At 34.8% G+C, this 27,925-nt stretch overlaps 1 protein-coding gene across 1 annotated transcript; it reads right to left on the reverse strand.

Moving 5' to 3' along the window:
- Positions 1 to 7,158: 7,158 nt before the first annotated feature.
- On the reverse strand, positions 7,159 to 20,106 carry LOC138706027 (facilitated trehalose transporter Tret1-2 homolog). Its single transcript, XM_069834921.1, has 2 exons — positions 19,937 to 20,106; positions 7,159 to 13,286 (listed from the first exon to the last, which is right to left on the reverse strand). Exons 1-2 carry the CDS (start codon positions 20,010 to 20,012, stop codon positions 11,959 to 11,961), a joined length of 1,404 nt encoding a protein of 467 aa, XP_069691022.1. The 5' UTR covers positions 20,013 to 20,106; the 3' UTR covers positions 7,159 to 11,958.
- Between the last annotated feature and the right edge of the window lie 7,819 nt (positions 20,107 to 27,925).

The raw sequence follows: 27,925 nt of genomic DNA on the forward strand, positions 1-27,925 counted from the left end.
TGGGAACCAAAAGGAAAAGAATTATGGGTGAGCACGTTGACAATTTGAAATTTGATTTTTGAGAGACACCCTAGTAGCTAATTGTTGGATCCGTGGTTGATGGATTCAAACCCGACGTGACGATGAACTAAAAAAAAAAAACGGCGAAATCCATAACATGGCACCCTGCAAAAGAAAAGAAAAACCTATTGATCCGTATCTTTTATTTTCAGCACGTGAAAACATTGTCCTTTATAAGTAAGCTTTGGATAACATTTGTAGGCTAGGCCTAATTCCCCCTTGCTTCGAATTTAGACACTGAATGACCTTTACAATTAAAGTCATCTTTAAATAAAATTTATATATACTCTTACAACATTGGTTGCATAATGATGAAGTTAATTTTTACAAAATAAAAGCTTATTCAATTGCATATTTTTATTACCTTTCGCAGTTAAAAATGATGAAGTTAGTATTTTTATAGCCGATAGTATTGATTTGTCTGATTATTGTCAAGAAAAAACATCTTGAGTTGGCTGCAATAAGTGTAATATATTTTAATCGCATTACAATTTGTTTATATCGTTCACCAAGTGGTGACCTTGATATATTTTAATAACCTTGAGGCTAGGCTTTTAATGATTAATAGAAAGAAAATTAATGGAAACTTTTATGATGATTTTAATATTAATATGAATACAGTTAATTTTAATAATAATGTCTGCAAAATATATTTAGATCCATGAGATATTTTTATGTCAGCAATGAACTTACAAGGACGGAAACTTGTTTAGACAAGTTTGTAACAAATCTTTAGAGACATACTAGGACATTCGAAAAGTAATAGCAACATAGTTACTGTTTCACACTAAATTTATTTAGGTTACTTTTGACATTACATACTTCAAATATAGTCTCCTGTCATGTCAACAATACGTTGCCAAATTCTTGGAAGACGACGGACTCCATCTGCAGCAGCATTTCTGAATATACAGTAACTCTCACTAGTCAATCTAAAGCTTTTCGGATGTCAACTCTTGATTGAAAGCGAATGCCTCTCTTCCACCCAACTTGCAATAGTTCAATATGGTAGGATTTCCCTCGCCCTAAAGCACTGAGTTGCAGGCAACTTGGATTTTTTTTGTTCATACATTGAGGCTGTATTATTTACTGTAAATCAGAAACAGCCTCTGTATTTCCAAAATATGGTTACATCAAGACTTTCAATACTGCAAATTTATGAAACAATCGTCGCTGTATTACGTAGTACAAGATTTCAATGGTCACCACTAATAGCACTGAGTTGCAGCATTGTAGCCGTTACTTATCGAATGCCCTAGTACTGGGTGTTCAGTTCAAAATGTGTCATGGCTCGCTGTATGCCGTCATGTGGCTAGCCGATGAGCCTAGAGAATTCAATCTTCCTACACTTCCGCAGAGGTGTATAACCTATGAGGCAGAGAAGTTGCTTAGCAAGTACGGCGTTCATTCTGAAGAGTACGTACCGATACGTACGGTAACGCCGGTAGTGGCAGGAATGTGAACTGTTTGAAAATACGTACTGTCGGGATATGGGGAGAGGGTTAAGACGATTACTTACGTATTTGTTGACATTAACTTCAACGGTCAACATGGACACGGAGCATTTGATTTGTGTTGTGGAATGTTACCGTACGCAACCGATGATAACAAATACCCTGCGTACGACTTGCCGGCGCAAAACACAGTTCGAAAGAGGTTATGGTAGCACACAGACCGTACAGACCGCCATCTGTTGCTACGACGTTCAAGTTATACCGTACACGTTCTCAAGTTCAGATTGAAGAACGCCTTAAATAATAGGCAACTTCTCTAACATATAAGCTGAAACTCGCTTCAAATCGGTGACCCATCAACAGCGACGTCATGACACACTTTGAAATGAACACCCAGTAGATGCACTGTAGAGATATTAAACCCCGCTCTCAGATCATTAAGCATTAATATTATCACTAACTGGAATTAATTATGTAGTTAATCGCATAATCACAGTCATTCATTAATGTATAAACGATTTTTAGCTCAGAGTACTATTGGTACTTTTATATCTTGGGAATAACCAGTGGCGGCTCGTGGGATTTTAGCTTGGTAGAGCTGCACTAAAATGTTCAATATTATTATGTCTGATGTACCACAGCGAAAAATTAATTATATTAATAAATTTTACCTGTACTAAAGTTGAAGCCATAATCAACCAATGATCCAGTACTGTTTGGTTCTGCTACTGCTGTTGTAGATATTTGTTTGTTTATAATTCATGTTTTGAATGACTATGCACTATACCTACAATTTAATTTGAAAATACTATATTGGTTATTAATTTTATTGGAGATAACATTTCACTGTTCGATTCACAATTTTATTTCGTTCTTTGCGGCTAGAAAATTTATTAATCACTTTATAATTGAAATTAAAAATATTTTCAATCATTACTTTTTCTACGCTTAACATTGCCAAAGCAGCAAGACGGTCTTGTATGTACTTCTTAGAAACGTCTCCACTCTTTTCAGCGTAGAAAAACAACTCTCAGGCTGAGCAGTAATCATCGGAGTAGGAAGAATTATTTTCAGGAGAGTGAACACTTCCGTGCAGGAATGGCCGATTCATGTATCCAACATGATTTCATTCATTTTCATAAGTCCAGAAATACTACGGAATTCTTACCTCTAGCACAAAACAGTTCAGTTTTCAGATGTTCTTTACAAAAAAAAAAAAAAGGATAAACTTGAATGGTTTCATCAAGTTAAGCTGAAGAAAATTTTATGTAGGCTAATTTATATTGTCCTTGAAAAGAGAGAAATTTAACAATTGTGCTGCCGACAAATGCTTATTTTACCTGACAAGAAATGATATCACACACCTCTTTCGCAGAGACAGGAGGAGTTTCTTCTTGTTGATGAGTAACAGGAGGAAGTTCGCTTCTTTCTTCCATGATTGCCTCAAGATACGAATTTAGCCTACTGCATTGCAGAAACTGGTGGAATTCGCATTAAGATGTTGCAGCTGGTTATACAAAATATCCACATGAGGCATGAGATGATGACAAAATTCTAACCAAAAGTTGAAGTTCTGATCATTCAACATTTGTACGAAGTGAGTTGTCAGCATAACGTCCCTGCAGCTTCATCGTTCCTATTTGACAATACATAGAGGTGCCATAAGGGTTGGAATGAATGGAATTTACGGGAGGGAGACACTTGATTGTACTTGTCACTATATCTTGTCACTAGAAAGTTATTGAAATTTATATTTTCCCCGCCATTAATAAAATATTTTGATATGATACCTCTTGCACAAAAGGAGAGATCTATAACTGAAACTCGATTAATATATTTCAGTATTATTTGTATTTATCCTGGTAATAATGAACAGTTTGACTCGTAGACATTTTGTTTTTTCAGCATTAACTTCCCATGATTTTACAGGAAGATTGGAAGAGAACGGCAGTTACGTAGACTTTCAGCTCCCCACTACTACCATTAATGCACAACACAATGTCAATACGGCGGTTGCTGTCGTCTGCGATATAACGAACTTTTCTGTTGATTTTCGAGTTTGGCATTTTTTCCGGTTATTATATGCTTATTTAAGTTGTGTTAACTCTCGCTAGTGGTTTTATATTTTATTTTATCCGTCTTAGTATTTATTTATTATTGTAAATATTTTTGTTTTATCACTATCATTATTATTATTATTATTATTATTATTATTATTAATGAATTATTTTCTATTACAATCTTTGTATCATTTCTGTCACGATTATTCTATTATTATTATTATTATTATTATTATTATTATTATTATTATTATTATTATTGTTACTATTATTTATATCATCAGCATTATTATTTGAACCCTGTAAAATTTATGTAGACTACTGGACTGTACCCGAGCACGAGCATTATGCTCATTTCGGGTATCTATTCATATCTATTCAATTCAAATGTAAATTGTAAATAAATTTGAATTTGAATTTGAATTTGAATAAATTCGCTGAATTTGAATAAATTTACTATGGGGCAGCACTGCGACCTGTTACAATCTATTGCGCTAACCCTCAAGCTAGGCGCATTCCCAAACTCACACCGGCTGACTATACTAAGGTTCGCTGCGTACCCAGGTTTCGAGTAGGCAATCCTTCTCATCCCTAGGCCAGCCCCCTCCGTGCGTCGCCAGCCGGCATTCCGGGAATGCTATGAAATGATGACAAAATGGAGAAATAGTGAAAGAAAGATATAGGTGCCTAATATGGGCAAAAACAGGAGAACCTCGAGAAAAACCCAAACTGCGATCTTATCCGCCACAATTATCACTATGGATTTTTCAATGAAAAATCCCGTACCTGACCGGGACTCGAACCCGGGCCTCCTGCATGACAGACTGGAGGTCTGACCACTCAGCTACCTCAGAGGTGCCATGAGGGTGAAGACGAAGAAAATAGATATCTTTATTCTTTTAAATATTGAATTACAATATATTATACCGGGTGAATCTTCTCATCCTACAGATTGAGAAGTTATGCAGTACCTGCGTTTTACAGACTATACCGTAAACACAGTCCCCTGCGTCGTGTAACTTTCGGCTGAATTGACGGCTACGTACCGCACTGAGCACGAGCTGCTGGAACCACTTATTTATAGGCAAATTCAATGATTAGAATGTTCTACGCATTCGGACAGAAAACATGCTTTTCTAAAACGTTCTCGAAACACATGTAGATTATGAAAACAAAGCATGTATCCAGAGCCCTGACTTGAACCCGGACCTGCACCGGGACAATCCAGCGTGTTAACTGTTGCGCTATCACAGCACATTAACATAGGTCAACATCGTAGCCTTATCGGACGGACTGGTGAATGCATATGAGCACCTGCATTTCGCATTGTCTGTAAAATGCAGGTTTGCCTAGTTACAAATCCGCAGGATGAGAAGATTGACCCTTTATAACTGCCGAACTAGCAGCAGTTTCGTATTCGAAGGAAGTGAGATTGGAACTCTGATATCTCCGATTTCGTCTGTCTCTACAATAGAAAATCTCAAATAACTATTTTAATCATTGTCTACTCAGGAAATCCTCGTCGACCTTCATGCAGTAGCGCCTATGTAACTTTCGCATAATTCAGCTTTAATATTATGCTTGTCACTATCTAAGGCTAATGTAAAGTAACTTCCATGATGTATGAGGAGGATTATTTGACATTGAACCATAAAGATAAATTTCGTTGTGACGTAACATTTCATCTTTCTTTCGTTTTATCTTGTTGATTAAATATGATTTTCTCCCCTCAATCTACCACCACTATTTCCATTGAAACTATTGCTATCGTTTCTATTATTACTATTGTCAGTACTAATACTACCTCTATTGTTACTATTCTAAATATTGCTACGAACTACTACTACTACTACTACTACTACTACTACTACTACTACTACTACTACTACTACCACCACCACCACTACTACTACTACTAATAATAATTTATTTAATCTGACAGGATTAAGGCCATAAGGCCTTCTCTTCCATCCTACCAGATAGCACATATAAATACAAAAAAGAAATACAAACACTGATGAAAATGATACAAATTAAGTTAAACCCCTTTAGAGGGTCAGCAGAGTCAAAAGAACACTATAGAGCTCTCATCGAGCTAATACAACAAAAAGAAAGAAAACAGAGATAGCAATGTTGATATTGATAACTGACAATAATAATAATAATAATAATAATAATAATAATAATAATAATAATAAAAATGATAATAATAATAATAATAATAATAATAGTAGTAGTAGTAGTAGTAGTAGTAGTATACTACTACTACTACTACTACTACTACTACTACTACTACTACTATGCCTATTTTCATTAGGCTATTACTGTTAGTTCGGCTACTACAGCTACAGTCCGACCGAGTGGTTATGTCGCATCTCGATTTATCCCACCCTTTTCTGCTGGCCTCTCTGTAAAGTGTTGAAACTGTCTGCCATCCTCCTTGTTTTATTCGCTTTGAACAAGCGTCTTTAGTCGCTAGCCCATTCGCTGGCAAAAACTTCTAAAAGACGCTGCTTCTTTTGTTCGCTAGCGACTAATTTTCAAAAAGTTGAACATATCCAACTTTAACGCTCCCTTAAAGCGATAAGAGAGCGACTGGCGAATAATCTACCTTCTGCGCACCTTCTGAATATGCACCGCTGGTTTACGGAATGGAGGAATTTCAGAGGAAATAGGGAAGTAATCCGCCACATGACATATCCATAAAGCCTTACCTTAAAAATCTTGTCCCCTACAAAAAAAAAAAAAAAAAAAAAAAAAAAAAATCCTGTTAAAAGGATTATCTGAAGTCTCATGAGTTAAGCTCCGACTACTTCCATACGCACACCTCTTCTTTTGTTTTCTGCTTGTTTAGAGAATCGCGGATTTTGGCTTCAATAACTCGTGCACAAAGCATAGGCCTATACTATACTAGTCCCCCCTTAGGACTGCTATCACACGTAGACCGCTTGAGTGGGTCCATTGTACTATCAGGGATGGAATTTTATGCATACCCTAAGGCCCTTCCGCTTTACAGGTTCCCCTCGGGCCCCCATTGATATATACATTTAATTGAAGATGTAATTTTTTTTATTTTGTCTTGTACATGAAAGTTTATAATATTTGGACCTTTAAGCGCACTGATCATTTTGACATGAACGTTTTTAATATATGGACCATTAGGACAAAATTACCTTTAGGTATGGATCTTTTCGCATGAACCTTTTATTGCGAATCTGATCTAATGGACAAAAATGACGGACGCTATGTCCGTCGCTCCCGTCCAGGTTGCCGGGCGACGATAGAACACAAAAGGTATTAAACATATTAATGAGATGCATCAACACTTGAATATTCTTTCAAATTTAAGTATCAAAATATAGATGTGTCATTTAAAATTTCAAAGGGGATAAGGGGCTGAAACCTAAAATGCAATTAAAATGGTTTTGAACTTCTTCCTTATTATCTAAATTAACGTTTTTAAAATTAAATTGAAATGAAATAAATATTCATTTAGACTGAGAACTTTGAAATGAAAGCCTTGTACGATATATATTTAATAAACAAATAAAGAACAAATTACGATAAATAACATGACACATAAATTACATTACATTTATTTTATTCTTAATCATGTTCACAGTTCTTATAAATAAGAAATAATTCCTTAAAAATTTAAATATCACAATAACATCCAACCGCGGATATAAACGTTTCCCGCCATTCCTAGAATCCTATGAATCCACTGTCACAGTTCTTATTTTGGTAAATACTAGTCTACATAACGTCAACCCCCCCCCCCACTTTTTTTTTTACATCTGCATATGCTCGAGACAGATGAAAATATCCGTGATGATGACTGTAAATCGCCAAGAAAGTACTTAGTATTTGATGATAATGATTATATTGGTTATATAATAATTACGATTATGATTATCATGATAATGATTTATGTTAATCCCTTTATGTTTTGGAAATGAATTTTGCAAATTTTTAGTTCATAGCCTAAGTTTTCATTATCAAACCACATTTTAGGAAAGCCATTGGTACAAGTTTGCTAAAACCATTTTATTTTTTTTATTTTTTAAATGTTCTAATTGTGTTATTTTTATATATGAGTGGTTGATATGATTATTATTGAGTGTCTTGGACGCGATGTGCCCATAAACGGCAAAACCGACCAACCTATTGCAGGCCTCACGTCCACATGTCTCACAAGCAAACATTCTCATGTGAGCATTTAAAAAAGTTATTTTTTTTCTTCCGCCATGTTAATAATGTCAAAACATGTGCTTATAAAAATTTTGGCCACTCGAATGCAATTACGAGGGCCCCCCAGAAAGTAAGTTTTCCTGGGGCCGTTTACAGAAAGAAAATACAAATTCATGTAAAGATTTATTGGAACAGATACAGTAATTTTCCAACATATTGCCCACCCGAAATGAGACATTTCTCATACCATGGGGTCAAAGAGGTGCAGACGGCTGTCACAACTGGTTCCGAACCGAGGAGGCAGATTCTATGACACAGGGATTCAAAGTTGATTCCACGGTATGAAAAATGTATTTCCGGTGGAAAATACATTGAATAATAGCTCAGCAATTGCTGTATCTGTTCCAATAAATCTTTCTATCATATTGTGTTTTCTCTCTGTAAACGGTCACAGGGAAACTTACAATCTGTGGGACCCTCGTAATTGCGCTCGAGTGGCCATAATTTGTATAAACACTTGTTCTGACATTAATAACAAGGCGGAAGGAAAAGAAATAAGTTTTTTATCTGCCCCCATGAGAATGTTTGCATGTCAGCAGAGGTGAATAATCATCCAGCCAGTACAGAGTTATCGTGTGGTTAGCACGATGATCCCCCAGCCGTTGTAGCTGGTCGCGGGAACGAATTTTGTTGCTTATCTTAGCTTCCCAAATTAATCACTATGCTGGGTGGGTACCGGTCCCATACACCAGCCGAAATTTATTGTTTCCTATCATATATATTTTCGCATTACGCTTTCGGAGTATACATCTCCACTTCACTTCACCAGATTTAAGTTCACTATCTTTGTAAAATTTTAAATTGAGTCAATATTGAGTAACTTTCTTCCTCGCTCACTGGTAGCAAGAGTAGCAACAGGCATTCCAACCGTTAGAGTACACATAACTAAAGTGACTGGAGTCTGTTCAAAAACAAACATCAGTTTCAATACGCAGCAAAAGCCAACGTCATGAAGGAGTCAGTGAAAACAAACCCTATCAAATTCAAGCAAGGCGATGTATCGATTGTCGAATGTGTACAAACCGGGCAAAAATGTTGGGTAAAGCTTAATAAAAAGAGAAGAAGTGCAATTTACCACTTGCACAATCAGTACAGTTTACATACAGGAAGTTTGAGTACCAGTGCAATTTACCACCACTCTGATATATTACAACTCTACCTGCTTCAAGGTCGCGTGACTCTTATGGTTCCGTCCGTTGGCGCCTTTCACATTCCGACTGTCATTTATTAATGATGACAGGTGCAACAGGCAAACAAATCAGTTTGGAGACTAAGGGCCGATTTCGTCAAGCTTATTTAACTTTAATAATTGTTGCTTAAAGTCTTTTTAATTGACACTTAAATGGACAATGCATTTCACCGAAACACATTGGGCTTTAAGTTCTCGTTAAACCTCATTTAAGTTAGTTGGTCAATATTTGATCATTTAAGTAATTAATCCTTCATTAACGACAATAATTTTCATCATGGAGAGGACAAAGATGGCCTTTAATATAATGGATGAAAAAGATTTGCAAATGCTGTTTAGACTAAGCAAGACATAATCATTGTATATTTTGAATAGTACAGAAGGTAATTTAGAATTTCCAACTGATAGTTATGTACTTAATAATGTTATTTAAATAATACATTTATTGAAGAAACGTTTAATCAATCTTCGATTGCCTAAAATAAAGCAATTAAATTAATATAAATAACATATTTATCATCTAGGCATAATATCACATTTGAAGACAGTGGAATAGTGCGAAAACGTAAAGTCTTTCCATTTTGCTTTTACATGACATTTCCTTGCATTTACTTTCGTAATATATCGTTTTGTCTTCAATATTGCTGAAGACACTGGTATGAGATTTTCTTGCATTGAAATCTCTTTCTACTTATTTGCAACCTTTATTGCAATTATTATATATGATACAACTATTAAAATTATAATAATTATTATTATTCTTTTCTTCTAAAATCTACCCATCCGTCTTTTTATTTTCGATGATTTTATTGCGATTTGAAGTTACCTCTATTTATGACGACATTTTGTTGTAAATAACAAATGAATTCACTATATTATAGGTCACTGCTTGCATTAATAGGGCACATGGCCTTCGAATTTACGACTTTACAATGATTCCGAAGGCCGTGATGTCTTAATTGGGAATTAAATTAATTGGCATTTATTTTAAATGCGTATTAGCTTGGTGAAATGCAAAGGAATTAAATACGATTTGATATAAGTTAAATTACAGTTACTTAATTGTGGATTAGTAACATGTTGGTGAAATCGGCTTATTTAACTTTAACTGTCACTTAAAATATTTTTAATTGACACTCAAAGGAACAATTCATTTCACCAACACAATTTTGACTTTAAGTTCTCATTAAACTTCATTTAAGTTAATTGGTCAATATTTGGTCATTCAAATAATTATTATTCCTGCATTAACGATAATAATTTCCATCATGGCGAGGACAGTGATTAACTTGATATTTGAAAATGATTTCTCACAAAGACGGGCGAGGATAATTTTCGAAAAAGAAGATTATTTTAATATAATGGATGAAAAAGATTTACAAATGCGGTTTAATCTAAGCAAAACATAAACATTGTGTACGTATCTTGAATTCATGGACATTACGACGAAGCGAATAGAAGCATTTGAAATGAGGATATGGAGAAGAATGGAACGTGTGAAGTGGACAGAGAGAGTAAGAAATGAAGCTGTGTTGGAAAGAATGGGTGGAGTAAGAATGATACTGAAACTGATCAAGAAGAGAAAAAGGAATTGGTTGGTTCACTGACTGAGAAGAAACTGCCTACTGAATGATGCACTGGAAGGAATGGTGAACGGGAGAAGAGTTCGGGGTAGAAGAAGATATCAGATTATAGACAACATTAAGATAATAAATAAGAACGTAAAGCGCATACCGTGCCTCTCCCGGGACTAAAACGTGTTCGGAGCGTTCGCCGCACCACCTCATTCAAATCTTAGTTAATTAAAACTTGAAGCTCTACCTCCATGCCCACTGCGCCTTCATGAAGTGTAAAGGGGGTAGCTATACCCTCTTCTGTTCTTACTGTTGTGAACATACTGTATATAACCTACATTTAATGGAAGATTTATTTCAATCCAAGCAGTACGTAAGTCCATCAGTTGGTTCCGTCGATAGTTCGGTTACTTAGATAGTTCATCACGCCAGGTAATCAATCAGCCGTTCAACCCAGTCATTGAAACTATAAATTCGGTCGGTCAAGTGGACAATCCGGTCCTTTGAATATTTCGGCAAGTAGTTGGTGAATCTTCAGAATTCATCAGGCTGTCAGTTGGTCCGGTCGTCGGGTCATAGGTCGATCGGTCGAATGGTCGAGCGATCAATGCAGTTGATTGCTCAGTTGCTCAATCCAGTTTGTCGGAAAATTTCTGGGTCACTCCACTCGATTAATCAGTTGATCAGTCTTGTCGGTTAATTGGTCAGTCAAGTTGGTCAGTGTATTGGCTCGGTTAGTCAATCCAGTAGATTGGTTGATTAGTCAATTCGATGTAACCAGTTTGTCGATCGATCAAATGCTTCCTTATCAGTAGATGAGCGAAACCAATGAATTGACTTGTCGGTCACTTAAATACAATCCGGTCAGTTAATCGGTTAGTCAATACAGTCATCTGCCAGTAGATCAACCAAGTGGTAGGTACACCTATTAATCCTGTCGATCTGTCGGTCTGTGGTCAGTCAGTCAGATCGGCTAACCCTATCAGTGCAGTCAGAATATCTGCCTGTGTACCTCTGTTGCTATATTAGCCTGTGAACCAGCAAGCCATCATGTCGGTAAACAGATTGTTGAAAGATAAATTTCTAAATAAGTCATTCACATAATCAAGAAATTGGCCAATCCCATATTCAATAAAATATACAAATGTTCAGCTTGAAATTTGTACCGTGTAGGCACCAATAAATTTTAAAAATAATTTACATTCATTTTTAGGTTTATAAAAGTATTATTTTAAATTTTTACACGTTCTAATGGTATTTATATTGGCTCACAAATTTGGATATTTCCACAGATTCAAACAAACAAAAATATATATATATATATATATATATATATATATATATATAATATTATAATTAGTTAAGTATTTTTACTCCTTCAAACCGTTTAATTCTATTAAAATAGACTCTAGACTCCTATTCTTTGTCTCAGGCAACACAATGAATACAAATAAGGCTCCTATGAAAGAAAATGCAGCAAAAAACCAAAAGGAACCATGAACGCCCAAGAGACTGACTAGTGTTGAGTAAAACTTAAGAATGATGAATGCCAGAAACCACAACAAAGTGTTAGTAAACCCCATCGTGATACCTCTAGCTTCAGGGCGGAATATTTCTGACAGAACTACGTAATACATATTGCAAGGACCGACCACAACAAAGAAAGAATAAAATGATATGGTCACAACCGGTAGTACTCCGAATTCCGAGACGTCCATACCAATATCTCTCATGTACATGTATGCACCTAGAATACAGAGACAGATGCCTTGGAGCGAGTACGTGCTTATGAGAAGTACTCTTCTTCCCAGTTTGTCAGAAAAGAAGAAGCAAAAGAACGAGCCCAAGATGCCAACCGCACTTACAATAAAAGATGAAATTTCCGGAGTGAAATGGCCACCTATTGTTTCAAATATGACTGCACAGTAACTGTACATAGGGTTCAATCCAGAGAACTGTTGACATACTGCTAACACTATACCTATTAATAAGGCTTTCCTAGTACCACGAACCGATAAAAGTTCTTTCATCGTTAACTTTTGCTCCTTTGCTGAATTTTCAGCCATAACTGCACTCAACTTCGACAGTTCTTCTTCAGCAACTTGCGTATCACCTCCGCGCATCCATAAATAGGATTCGAGTGCCTTCTTGTCATCCTTTTTTCCCAGCAAATACATCGGTGACTCTGGCAGCCATAGATATGTCAGTATAAAGAGCACAGGAAGGGAAATACTTATGATTGCAGTGTTTTGAATGGACAAGTAGGATCCCACGACAAATATAATAAGAAAGCCAAGGTCCAGACCTAATCCTCTCAAAACGCCGAGAGCTCCCCTTATAGAGTCCTCAGACACTTCTCCTATGTATAAAGTTATGAATATGTTCATTCCAGATAGGCCAAGTCCCATTATGAACCTTCCAATGGAGAGCAGCGTTGCAGAGTTCCCAAAAATGACTAGTAACCATCCGATGATATTTGGTACTGCGCTGATATACCCTGCCGTTTTACGTCCCATGTTTTGATTGACGTAGCTGAAAAATGGTGAAGATAGTAATGCTGCGAGAAAAGGTAGAGATCCTATCCATGATTCCTGATCGTCACTAAGTGCTCCAAATAGTTCTTTGTTTGATCGTAGAATAGGAAGACTTGGAGAAGGCCATCCCATCACAACACCATGGGCGACGTTCATGATGTTGACTGCAACAAAAGAAACAGAATTTCAGGCTTTATTCTAGGTGTAGTTCTAAATGCAAATTATAAAAACTTAAGCCGGGACATGGAGTTCTATTTAATCATCATCATCATCATCATCATCATCATCATCATCATTATAGTCAGGGTTGGGTTCCTTCTGAATTCGTTTCGACACCGTACTTTATCAATAATTTATTAGTCTGCCCATATTTTCAACGATCTTCCCGAATGTCTCCTGTCAGTTGGCATGTAGTATGGAATTGTTCTTGGTCACGTATTGTTCAACCTTGTTACATTTTGTGTCCAATGTGTTCTATATGCTCGATTTTTGTATTAAGTTAGTCCATTGGTAATTCCTTTCTTTTGTCTTTATGTGTTTAACGTCAGACCAACTAAGACGAATTGAATAATAATTAGAAATGAGACTTTTCCAATATGTAATGGGTTGCATACTACTGAAACGGAGGAGAAATGACGTAAGACAAGAATTAAATATGGAATCTATTGTAAATGTAATTGAAAATATAGAATCAGACCTAATTGGAAATATTATATCCAGTGAATGTCAGACACCTGAAAAAAGTCGCTTTCTAGTATAATTGTAAATTTGAAAGAAGTGTTGGTCGACCTCAAAAAAGATAGCATAAACAAGTTGGAGACAGAGCATACGAAAAGTACATAATTCTTAATGACGATGATGATCATGTCTTTATTCCCTTTCTTTTCCTTTCATTTCCTTTCTTTTTTTTAGCAATCTGTGGCTCTCCACTGCTCTTAGGAATTTCATTTATGACTACTATTTTCTGTATGTGAAATTTCTTCTTAATTGCAAAGGAAATAAATAATTATGCTTGCAATATTATTTTATTTCATTTATGACTACTATTTTCTGTATGTGAAATTTCTTCTTATGCTTGCAATATTATTTTAATACCAAAGTATTACACATTCTGGGAATTATTCACGATCTTTAATTAGGCGTAACAATAGCAACAACCTGTCGCTTATGTTCAGATGTAATGTTTAATGCCTAATAACATGTTTCTTCATGGTTGGATCATTAAAAATTGGTATCATCACTGTGACTTCGAACCCACTAACTTTTTCTACGAAATTGTTCGATCTATATTTACGTTTATTGGGTTTGTAATGGGAAGAAAGGTGGGCGTTAATTATACATATACAAAAGATTTGCCGTAACATTGTAAGATTTATTATTAGAACGAAAAATTGAAAACAAATATTTTAAACATGCAGATAACGTGTGTAACTTTTGATCAGTTATCTAGATATCACATGAAAATTTTATTGGGAGATTTTAACGCTAAAGTAGGACAGGAGAATATTTTATACCGACTATTGGAAAAGAGAGCCTACGCGTAATTAGTAATGACAATGAAGTTAGGTTAGTCAAATTTGCGACATCAAAAAATTTAATTATCAAAAGCGCAACATTCCCCCATGAGGATATAAATAAATATACTTGGACTTCTCCAGATGAGTTGACACACAACCAAATATATCACATTTGGATAGATAAACGAAGACATACTCTATGCCTTTAAGTAGGCTACTTTTACAGACTGAAATATTGGTGAAATTCAATAATTTTTTTCTCAGCAATGAATAAGCCTTGAAATATTATATGCTGATTATCCACTACTTTTGCAATTCTGAAGTATTTTCAGATTTAGTGAAACTATTACCATTACGAGTTTTTAGAATTCAAATACAAAATGGCGCCCATAACTTTTGTTTATTAAAACGGTTTCCCTGATGACTGAAAAGAAATTTTTAAGATATTGTAGTGAAAATCTGTGTGGAGTTGTATTTTATACTTGTGAACAAACCTACCTAAAACTGTTTGTTTAACCCCGGTAGTTGACCCAATAAAATAAAATAAAACACAATAAAAGTAAAAGAAATAAATTGATTAAAATAAAAAATATTTATCATAAAGATATTTAAAAATGTTCTAGGCCATAGTTTTCATATGATATTCAAGAATAAAAATATTTAAAAGAATCACTCATAAATACATTTATATTTGTGGAAATTGTTAGGGGAACGACATTTCAATGCACAAAATACAGCTCCCATTTGAATTGCTAATTACGCGTAACGATAACAGTTACACTAACTTTGAAAACAGTATACGATTGCAGAAATGGCGTATATTGAGCACATGAAATTTTAAGGATACAGATTTATTCATTGCTGAAAAAATATTGGGCCCTTCATAAACTGTAGCTCCAGGAGAATGAAAAAAATATATATTGAATTTCACCAATTTTTTGTACTTAAAATTGCTTACAGATATGTTCCCTCTTAAGAAATAGAATGAGAACTTAGAAAAGTGAGATAGTCTCCAGATTGCATTTGTACTGGGGCAATTAATAAAAATGTATAGATTTAAATCTGTCAACCTCTATTATATTCTAACTTTTTGAGAAAGTTTATGATAGAGTTTTCCAGAATAAATTATGGCCTATAAACGATATACCGCAAATATGAGAAAGGTTATTCAGAGAGTGTGTAAGAACACAAAAATAAAAATTGACAATGGTATAAGCATTACAAAGAAAATGGAAGAAACAAATCAAGACCTTAAGTAGAGATGTCCCTTATTGTCAACACTATTTAGTGTATTCATTGTACTAAGAAGTGGAAAAATAGTGGTTTCATGGAAGGAATTTTATTAAATAAAAACTTTTTGAAAACTCTAGTATTTCCTAATGATCAGGTTATCTTTGACGAAATGGAAACTCGATTACAAAGAGGAATTAATAACATCAAATATATAATGGGCATATAAAATTTTAAATGCTCAACCGGTTTTTATAAGTAAAAACATGGTATGTTGTAAAATAGTTATTCATTCATGCAAATTATTAAATAATTTACGTAGTGTTAGATTTTATTTATCTCAGTTTTAATCTATTGTTCAAGATTATTTGAATATAAAGCTCGGTAACTTAAATTCAGGAAAGTGAGTGGAATAATAACAAGGAACACATTAACAACTAAAAAATAACAACATCGCATACAGAACAATAATACTCTACAACAGGCATGTCAATTGATGCCCACAGGAGCAAGCGCGCGCTTTAGAGCCCAGGAGAGCCTGAGCGCTTTACAGCGGAAAGGAAAGAGACAGACGAAAGAGGTGGTATATGCCGCTTGGTCGAGCTATATTCAGGGATGGCAGCACTGATTCAGTAGATAAAGGGAAGAGAACTTATTATCCATGTTAATTTTTAGATTTGCCTGAGAAGTATAAGTGCATTATAAGAATGTAAGTTTTAATTTTAATGCTCATTTTTCACAAGTATGATTTTTTTATTCAAAAGAAATATTTTCTCAACTTTTCGTATAGAAAAGTGAAATTTTCAGGTATAGGCCTATTTATTTAGTAGCCTTACAGAATGTTTTCGTGAATCTAATATACCGTATATACGTATTACTGAAGACAGTGTATTGAAAATTTTGAAAATATTCGCATGGAAATTGTTTGTAAGGAAATGAATTAACAAATCAACTACTGTTACATCATAAGCAAAAGATACGTGCCCATGTGTTGGAAAAATGTCAGCTCTATAGCTTCAGCAGATTTCGAGAAAATAATTTAATATTCTGGTGATAGGAAGTTGCTCACAAATATCACCTTAAAACAGGCATGTCAAAACCCTGCACATTGTGCAGTCGCGCACATTGTGCACTGGCCTCTGTGCAATGTGCAGTTACTATTCCCCTACCTGAAGGGAGTGAATCGGCTTGGAGGGGAAAGCAACAGGGCTGTACATTACCTGCAGTAGCAGAACAGCTTTGGTTTCAGTAACACAGATCAGTACGGGTGCTCATTGAGCTGTGATTGTGAATGCTTTATGAAAATGAAGTGAGGAGTCCACAGATATAACGAAGAAGAGAAATCACGAATCATATAACGTAATGTTATGATGTTTTCCTCAGCCAACAGTAATTATTTTAAAATGAAAGCCTTTCATCATATCATGTGGACCTAATAGTGATGTGAGAATTTAAATCAGATTAGTAAAATTCTCAAAATATGATATTCGCCAGCTCTTATTTCTTAATTAGTACTCTCACGGCAAGACAAACATGACAATGATGTTGTTTTGTAGTCTGTACTAACACAGCCATCAATGGTTAGACGACTTACAACTTTTATTTGATAAGCTGATAAGTGATGAGAATATTGAGTGAAGAATACATGTGAGGGTCTTGAGGTTGTAAGGGAAGGAAGAAAGCAACTATTTGTAAAGCGAAAAATTTTCTCGAAAAAATAGTACATAATGGCGAATTTTCCATCTCACGTTACTATATTATCTTAATATACTTAAGTTAATAAATCTTTAAACCTGACATAAAGAAAATGTCCTCGCTTCACAGCTTGTGAAGTACTCTTTTAACTCAATTCAGTAACGCTCCCAACTTTCTGATATTTGCTCAACGTTTTCGAAATAAACTATATATATAAATTTAAATTCAAGCTTAATTTATCCAATTTATTTATAATAATGTGAATTTATATTAATATACAACAAGGAAATGATTCCAGTGTCAAAGCTTCACAATGTCCTATTGCATGTAATTGGTAGTAAAATATTTTCTTTAACATTTGTGCACCAATGGTCCCAATAATGCTTGAGGAACAATGAAAGAGTATTACTTTGAAATAATCAGTACCTACTATGTAAAATGAAATACTGTGTTCGTTTTTTTGTTGTTTCGAAATTACTGCAAGATTTATATTTTCTTCAAATACTGTATACAAATAATGTAAATAAATGATTCTTTACAAACGACTGCTTTGTGAATTGTAACTGAGTAAGTCTATTGTTTCTTGTGTTACAATTATTGTCAAATATAGACACTGACAATAATTGTGTTTTTTCCTTCTGCTAAGTATGTTTATAATGTCCAAATGTTAATTTAATTGAATACTAGAAGTGCAGAATAGATTCTTGTACATCCCTCCCGTTAAGAACTGGAAAGAGCAACACGTGAATGACGCAATCTGCACAGACCGGCGTTCCGTGCACATACACTGCACTTTCAGTGTCTGATTTCTGACATGCCTGCCTTAAAAGCATAATGCGATGAGAGTTTTGTTAAGTAATATTAGTTACACTTAAAACAGATACAGTACCTAGGTAACTTTGCTTTGTACTGTAATATTGCTTTGATTAGTTTATTGATTACTTTTGTAAGGCTAAAGATACCATCAATATAAATTCTAACTTATCATGTCATACTCAATCTCTTTCTTCGGAATATCACTTTCTTTATGAATGATGTGTTTCATCCACTTAATACAGTATAATCTTATACTACTATGGAATTTAAGTGAATATCCTTCTTAACTCTCTATTATGTTATTAAGATTTAAAACACAAGTGCAATATTAAGAAATCAGTGTTAGTACTTTTGTTTTACAGACAATATAGATAATATTAAACAGAAAGAAGCAATATAAAAATAACGACATAAAATTTCACGTTCCGTTTGAAGTTTGTGCGTCACTGTTTTCTTAATCCAACAGCTTGCTTATTCATATACACAACCCTTCCGCTTTCCATACTTAGCACTAGCTGCCCGGGCACGACGTCAAGGTCAGAAAAATGCGCTTGCTTTGACATCACTGCTCTACAAAAACATCTCAACACTCAAGCAAATACAACCATACAGGCGTATACAAATTCAAATGCAACACCTGCAACAACTTCTACATAGGACAGACAGGCAGATCATTTCAAACACGTTACAAAGAACACATCACAACCATAACAAAATTACAAAACACTTCCACATATGCAGAACACATCACAAATACTAACCACACCTACAAAGACATCAATACAGACATATACACATCCAACCAAAAAGCCAGAAACTAAACACACTAGAACAAAACGAAATATACAGTCATACAAAAACACATCTAAATGAAATTCTCAACACACAACTCAATTTCAGAACACACACACTCTTTGACTCCACATTACACTACACAAACACACCCCCACAGGAAACACAAACAAAAGGCGCCAAGACCAGTAACAACCAGTTCTGAAGATAGCCGATAGCAGGCTGAAACATGTTAACGAGGTAATATAAAATTTAACACAAGAAAGACAAATAATACGTTTTCCGAAGTAAAAAATTAAAATTCTAAAAACTGATGACAGTGCCTATCACAACTATGAGTATGAAAACTGGAAAACGAATAGGTTAAATGACGAGAAAATATAATAAGCTGAAATGAAATTCTTAAGATGAGTACCTGCATTTATCCTCATACATAAGAAGTTGACTGTATAACATAATCGCAACACAAAGGTTCATGAACGATAATATGATGTGAACATATTATACTAAGAATGGATGAAGATTGCTTACAAAAAATTATATTAAACTATAAACCAAAGGGCTACAGAAATGTAGACAGATCAAAAACAAAATAGCAATACGTATTCACATTGAGACGGAAGATGCCAACAGGCCTACTCTTTGTGGAAGGAAAATAAGAAGAAGAAGAAGAAGAAGAAGAAGAAGGAAAAGACTTGTAGTAATATAAAATTTGGCTGTTCCACATATAGTGCACGTGACATTTTGCACGCTTTCTTTCTTACCTATAAGTGACGCTGTGAACTGACGTAATCTCCCTTTGAATTTCTTCGAGCACACCCATGTTGCAGCATATTTCATTCTCTAGAGTAGAAAACAAAATCGATCACGAACTTCACTTAAAAACAGTAAAGATAGAGAGCATAAAACATACTACAGACGTCTGGCTTTTACAAAACAGTAATAACACTTCTAAGTGACAAAGAACAGTTGCAGGGAACAAACACATTTAAGCCGATAATAATAATGCAAATAAAAGATAAAATGTGTTTTACAAGTGCGAAGCTCATCCCAGTTTCTGTGAGGTGACATAACATTCTATATGCAGAACTCATTAGGAATAGTGTCATTGAAAATAGTATAGAATACAACAAAAATCATTTTGACACTAAAAATCTACTCGTACATGAATTTGTCCATTTACCGTATGTACAAATACATAAATGTTTCCTTATATAATGTACATTATGCATCATCTTATACAGAAGATGGCCGCCTGTCATACGCTAAACCCCCTTCAGAAGACATTGAAAGAATTAAAAGACAATATAGAAAGCAATTCCAGAAGGAGAACTAATGCGTGTTAATGTAAATTTTCTCAAAAGGTGTGAAAGATGTGTAGCGGCAAAGGTCGTCATTTTCAGATCTTATATGACAAAGGTATTGCTGGTGTCACGGTTTTGAACGTATGATCTTGTTCATGGATGGGCAACTCGTGCTCTCAAAGTGTCAACACAACCTCAGTGCAGGTAGAACGGACTCTGTACTAGCTGTAGTATCTGTATGCGGTTCTTGCAAGAAACGAGATCGCTCGCGTCTGCAGTAAGTGGCGGCTCGTTTTAAGTGAAAAACAATATAAACCCCATATAATTTTCCTTCAGTGATGAGTCGAAAGAGAAAGAGTTTTTTTATTAAGAAGGGAGGTAAAGCTTGTATTATGTTATGACATTTTATGTTACAAATAAACACAATGAAGATTTTTAGTAAAGAAATATTGTCTAGATCTAGTTAGAACAGCTAAAGGTAAAAATAGGATATCAACAAGGTGAGACTGATATCAAATATCGCTCACCACAAATACAGTATAGTGAGGATCACGTAAGAGTAGTTCCTAAAAGGCTAATTTGGGCGTCTCTTCAGTGTTGCCAAGTAATACCAGATAGGTATCACCAAAAAGGTAGTCACAATGCCATGTATTATTATTATTATTATTATTATTATTATTATTATTATTATTATTAACAAAAACTATGTCTTGCTTATATCTTTATGTTGGGAGGTGTTTTCTAAATGGTTCAATAATTTGCGAAAGCGTATATTTTCCTCCTGGATCTCTCGTACATTACAGTATGTTGGTAATTAGAAGATTAGTATAATCTAATATTAAAAAGTATTAGGCCTATGTCTGACAACATAAAATTCATTGCTTTGGCTAAACAGTTTACGATTCACGAACCCTAATCTAAAAATGTATTTTGTTTGATCAAGTGAAATGAATAGAACGAATTCCGAAAACAGAATACCACTTCGAAATGTATAGCCTACCGTACTTAAAATACTTACTCCTAAGTCGCTAGCATACTATTTCGTCTCTTGGACATTTTAATAAACATCTGAACACTAAGAAATATATTTCTGTCCATTAGCCAAGTGCATGTTTCATACTAAATAGGTGTATAAGTTATATCTTGTTTAATTACACTTACCTGAATATAGTGTTGAATTGGAATCACAGCGCAACACAATTGAATTATGTATTTATATTAATATTAATACCGTTATTACTAATTGATCATTAATTACGTTCAAATTTCACAAGCTTTGTTACTTCCTTGTAATCAGTTTTCTTTACTGCAAACCAAAGTTATTGCTGCCAGTTGTCGTATTTGTCAGTACTCGAAATTCGAAACAAAGTTGGTAAAAGAAAATTCAACCTGACATCTAGAAAATCACCATAATCCACTAGCATTTGTAGAAATAGGGGAAAATTTGTTAGTTTTTACCCTTAGGGTATTAAGTAAGCCGATCCGGACTATACAACTCCGTCACCGACGAAACTGAACTCGGGTCCACGGTCGTTGTAAACCAGTGCACTGCCAACTAAACACTATCAAGGTGGCCTTAGTGTTAGGTAATTATCTGATAGTTTATTGCTGATATATACAGCTATTGTTCCCTAAGACTTTTTAACTCTTGCTTATCACGCAACGTTGATAGAGGATATCTGTAACACGGAATATATTGCACTTGATGATAGGGTTCTAGATTATGGTGATCTTGGATATGTGCGGTATACAGGGTATAAGGGGTATAAGTGCCATTATTTTAATTAATGATTGTTCATGTCATAAGGAAGAAAAAATGTCCTCACAATTTTTTTATAATTGCAATATTTAACTAATTATTAAAGTTGACAATATTAGGCGTTTGGTAACGTTGCTGGTTGGGGAGGAGGAAGTTTGCAATACACAGTACAGCTCAAGTGGATACAGGTGCTCTGTTCTAATGCAGGGACGGACCGTTTTTTACATAAAACGAAAAGCAAAAACAAACATTTAATCTCATTAATAGAACTTTATGGTATATTTTCATTTTATCTAACAATATTGGCAACATTGGTCCATTTTTATTGTACGTCTAAAAAATAAACAATAATGGTTTACTGCACATAATTATACGAACTGTTTTTAAATGCAACATTTTAATACGATTTTTAAAGAAATTTCTGTTTGTATTAATTTCGAAACGGGATAAGAGACTCCCAGTTTCTAATAATCGTTGAGAAACTGCTACAAAAGTTCGCCGATTAGGTAACTTTCTTTGCGGAAAATATTGACGGTACATCCTTCTTGCCTTACTTGAATTACGACAACTTTCTCTGTAAATTAATGACATATGATAGGCCTATTCCTAAACTGTGAATGACATTGTAAGTTGTTTATCGAATACTCGGTACCAAACTGTCATCCGCTCGACAGTAGACCTATGGACAGGAGACCTCAGCTGGCATGTACGTACGTCTGTGCAGAATACTGCCTCCTCAATTTGTTGCCACGTCTCTCACGCCAGAATATTAACAAATTTAAGCATGCAATTGTATTTAATTTCACGAAAACGTAATAGAACACACAAATATGTATTTAAACTAATATTAGCTCATTTTGAATCTTGCGTACACTACTTTTAACACTTGAATATAATTAATTTATTAACTAGTGGACTTACTAGTGTTAATTATGTAAGATTTGTCCGGCTTACAGCTGTTTCAGTGCTTCACGCACCATTCTCAGTGCCTACTAGATCACGGCGTCATCTCGAACTTCTCTGCCTGTTATGTGGGTGTGTTTGATTGTTGAAAGGTGTTGAAGAGTGGAGTCAAATAGTGTGTGTGCACAGACCAACAGTAAACGCGAATAAAATAAGAGAAGAAATATTTTTCTGGGAAAACTATCACGTTTTGATCCTATGTTGTGTAGATATTTTTTGATCCTGTAGACCGTCTCAGACGGCTGTGAAAAGGACGGCACTTAAACCCCTTACATCCTGTATACAGCGAACCTTCTGCGGCTATTTCAATGCCTAGTTTTGTAGCTACATTTACAACTGATTTCAAGCCACCGGCGTAGCTCGGTTGGTTAAGGCGCTTACCTGCCGATCCGGAGTTTGACTCGGGCGCGGGTTCGATTCCCGCTTGGGCTGATTACGTTGTTGGGATTTTCCCGAGGTTTTTCCCAACTTTATGGCAAATGTCAGGTAATCTATGGTGAATCCTCGGCCTCATCTCACCAAATATCATATCGCTATCACTAATTCCATCGACGCTAAATAATCTAGAAGTTGATACAGCGTCTTAAATAACCAAGTAAAAAGAATAAAAAGAACAACTGATTTAATAACACCATAGAAGAAATGTATTGAATACTATCTACGCATCGCCACGTTTAGCAACTCACTCGACAGAAATCGTAGCTATAGAAATAATCAATAAACTGAAACAACTGCAACATAATACAGACCATTTTCATTATCTACTAATGATTTTCTTTCTTACTAGCGTGTTGCATTGTTAGTAGACGCACTCAATTTATGCCTAGGATATTTCAATCAGAGCGATCCTTTTCTATTTGAATGTTGATATGTTTGGCTCTAATTGACGACTGTTGTATGCTTGCTGCAAGTGTCACATTTCAGCTTTTCAAATGGCGTCACATATAAGCGCCTTTTTTGTGTCCGTTTCAATCATAAGATAGTTTATAGCAATACTTCATATGAAGCACATAATTTTGTGACGTAATATATCAAAACTTGTCGTCTGGGTGTGTTTGTGTTCGCTCTTACTACTTATTTATCTTATGTTTATAAATTTGGTTCTGACTCTAACCACATTGATATGGTACAGTAGTGGCAAAAAAACCGGACCGGCCCTTGTAGCTGTTACAAAAGAATCCAGTGATGTGTAATGTGTCAAACTGTGGTAATTTCAATATGGATAGTGAAGCCAGAGGTATGTACTGCTATTTAATGCAAAAATACGCAGTTATCTTTGCCGAATAGAGGTAGAAATGTAATATTGATGCCAGATGAAAATAAAACTCTCAAAGTTTTTTCATCTGTAAGCTTCGAGGCACCGAAGGAAACAAAAGACTGTAAGAATCGAACAAATGTAATAAATTTCATTGTTACAATTAATTATACAAGATGGATGTGTTTTGTGACTAGCAAAATTTGAATCTGTGACTCTGAAATCAGCTACAAGGGTCGGTCCGGTTTTTTTTTGCCACTGCTGTACATCGCCGTAACCACAGCGGACATGTTTGTCGAGTGCGGTACGAGTGCGTACAAGTAGGTGGCAGGCCTACCGTGGTGTATGACAGAATGATACTAAATGAGAAATAGTGTTTAAGGTTAATTAAAACTGAGAAGGAATTGAATACAAATATTTGACACAAATTCTTAAGGTAGCTTATAAAAAGCGACAGATCGTTTTAATTGTGTGGAAACATTGGACTGACGTTTCTCTAAGAAAGAAAGAAAGAAAGGAAGGAAGAAAGGAAGAAGGAAAGGAAGAAAGGAAGAAGGGAAGAAGGAAAGGAAGGAAGAAAGGAAGAAAGGAAGAAGGAAAGGAAGGAAGAAAGAAAGGAAGAAAGAAAGGAAGAAAAGAAGAAAGGAAGAAGGAAAGGAAGAAAGGAAGAAGGAAAGGAAGAAAGGAAGAAGGAAGAAAGGAAGAAGGAAAGGAAGAAAAGAAGAAAGGAAGAAAAGAAGAAAGGAAGAAAAGAAGAAAGAAAGAAAAGAAGAAAGGAAGAAAGAAAGGAAGAAAGGAAGAAGGAAAGGAAGGAAGAAAGGAAGAAAGAAGGAAAGGAATGGAGAAAGGAAGAAAGAAAGAAGGAAAGGAAGAAAAGAAGAAAGGAAGAAAGGAAGAAGGAAAGGAAGGAAGGAAGAAAAGAAGAAAGGAAGAAAGGAAGAAAGGAAGAAGGAAAGGAAGAAAGGAAGAAGGAAAGGAAGGAAGAAAGGAAGAAGGAAAGGAAGGAAGAAAGGAAGAAGGAAAGGAAGAAAAGAAGAAATGAAGATGGAAAGAAAGAAAGGAAGGAAGAAAGAAAGAAAATCGTTTTCTTTTCTTGTAGTAATGTGAAATGTAGGATATCGGTTTTTTTTTTTTTTTTTTTTTTTTTTTTTTTTTTTTTTTTTTTTTTTTTTTTTTTGCAGACTATACGAGTAGAATGTTCCACGCGGTATGATTAAAGTCTTCCTATGGTTGAGGTGTAGGACAATATGAATAATGAATCGGGGGAAACAGAAACAAAAATTAATTCCAACAACCCATGGAGGGCTAGGACCTATGAGCTGACTGCTGGCTTCAGTAGAGGTGAACGATCATCAACCTAGTACGGGAGTAACGTGTAGTTAGCATGATGATTTCCCCATCCGATATAGCTGGTTTTCGAAACCGAACGTCGCTACTCACTGTAGCTTTCTAAACTCACCACGATCTTCGGTGTGTACCGGTTCCATACACTGGCCGAAATTTACGAGAAAAGTTCTTACCTTGTCAAGACTCTAATCCGTGTTCATTCCATGACGGTAGTCCGAGGCATGATGTCTTCAACTATGCAGTTACAGCGCAAAAAATATTTATTGATAATAAAAAATTAGTAAATATGCAATGTAAAGGAGGCATCTGCTACCCTCATCTTTCTCTGCGGGAGACCCTATGTCTTGCATTTTTTAAAATCCAACTCTCATATCCGTTATATAAAAGCGTTGGTACAATCTCTATATTGTTGGGTTGGGTTTTTTCTGTGTATTTTACTTCATGTTTTTTTTCAAATTTACACCACATGAGTTGATATTTTGTAAGTTTATATTTTAAATGTCATCATGAGCATTATATGCAACTTTCTGAACTACAGATATAAGAAATATAAACCTGTTAGAATATATGTTGTTCATTAAGCTAGAATATTTTTGATTTCACGAGATTTTTATGGAATGCAATTACTGCTGATTTTGTTGCAGATATTTTACAGCTACAGTGCTCCGATACCTGGTTAAAAGTGAAAGCCTTTCTATAAAATGCATTTTCAGACTTGCCCAGACTTAGAAAATAAAAGTGTATTAGTGTTGATATTTTAGTTTTATTTCTTTGAATAATGTGTCTATTTGCAAATTAAATAATGCCGGTGATAACCATAGATAGGAAGTTCGTACCAAAACATTAGATTTCAGTTGAGTACAGCGAGGAGTATAGATGTCGCACGCTCCTCGTTCTGCTGCCACTCGCTACAGACGATACGCAGTTCACATAAACAACGTATAGTGGCATTCTGTGTAGCTGTGTAGAGTCGTGAATAGTTTGAAGAATATTAATTTATATTAATATTTTAGGTTCTGAACGAAGTGAGCTATTCTGTTATTATTGTATTATTTACGAAATGTTAATATTATGAATGATTCCAAAAAAGTAAACGCATCTATTATTAAATAATTATGTAAACAGGAGTGTGTAACAGGTTGATTTTACCGGATTATTCTTCGTTAGATACTGACGTCTCGTGCTGCTATGCTTTCGGTTGCGTCACAGATCAATTTGAACATCAGAATTACAATACGAACTTCTTAGCTGTCATTACAATAGAAATGAAACATTTTCTTGAAAACAATTACGGATCTAATATTGTGGACCACATGCGAGAAACACCATTAGATTCATAAAATTCACCTGATGATAGTAAGATATACTGTATCATATTTCAGATTTTCTCCATTAACGTCTTGTCACGTAAAATGAATATTTTCAGAGTACAAATATTGCTTTTTTTTTTAACATAAAAGGAGTATTTCTTTTGATAAAATGAAAATGTCAATTGTTTTTTTTATAATGTGGTTAGAATAATAATTGTATACTTTGTATGTTATTTTCATATGTATGGATAAATGATTTTAGATTGAGAGTTACGAAGTTTATAATTACAAATTATTGTTTTGTTTATATTATTAGTTTATTATTTCCTTGTTCTAAGACTGTTGATGATTGGAGCACATGTTTGGCTACCGGCTGTACATGTTTGTCGTTCTGTTTCACTGACATTGAGAGATACGCTATTACTCTTCATTCGGTAGAGATATAGTCCAAGCTCACACAACTTATCAGTTTTGGTACCAACTTCCTAGATCTGGTGATAACTTACTATCTTGTCGAACACGACTGTTTACAAGGACAAGGGGCAAACACTCAGTCTTACGGACGGAAGATAAATAAATCTCTTCCATTGCCCATGCATGAATTCGAAACACGGACCGTTTGGTTGAGAAGGAAAACACGCTATCCACGTAGCCACAACGGCAGAAGAAGTTACTATTTTTTGTTTAATTTTTTTTTCTTAATTCAACGTATCTTCTCGTTTAAAATATTATTCGAATATCACTTTTCCTTAAAAAAAAAAAAAAGAAAGAAAAAAAGAAAGATAACACCGATAGTCATTTTGCTCTGTAATATA

The sequence above is a fragment of the Periplaneta americana genome, chromosome 9 (genome assembly GCF_040183065.1).
Source record: "Periplaneta americana isolate PAMFEO1 chromosome 9, P.americana_PAMFEO1_priV1, whole genome shotgun sequence".
In the NCBI taxonomy this organism is placed as follows: domain Eukaryota; kingdom Metazoa; phylum Arthropoda; class Insecta; order Blattodea; family Blattidae; genus Periplaneta; species Periplaneta americana.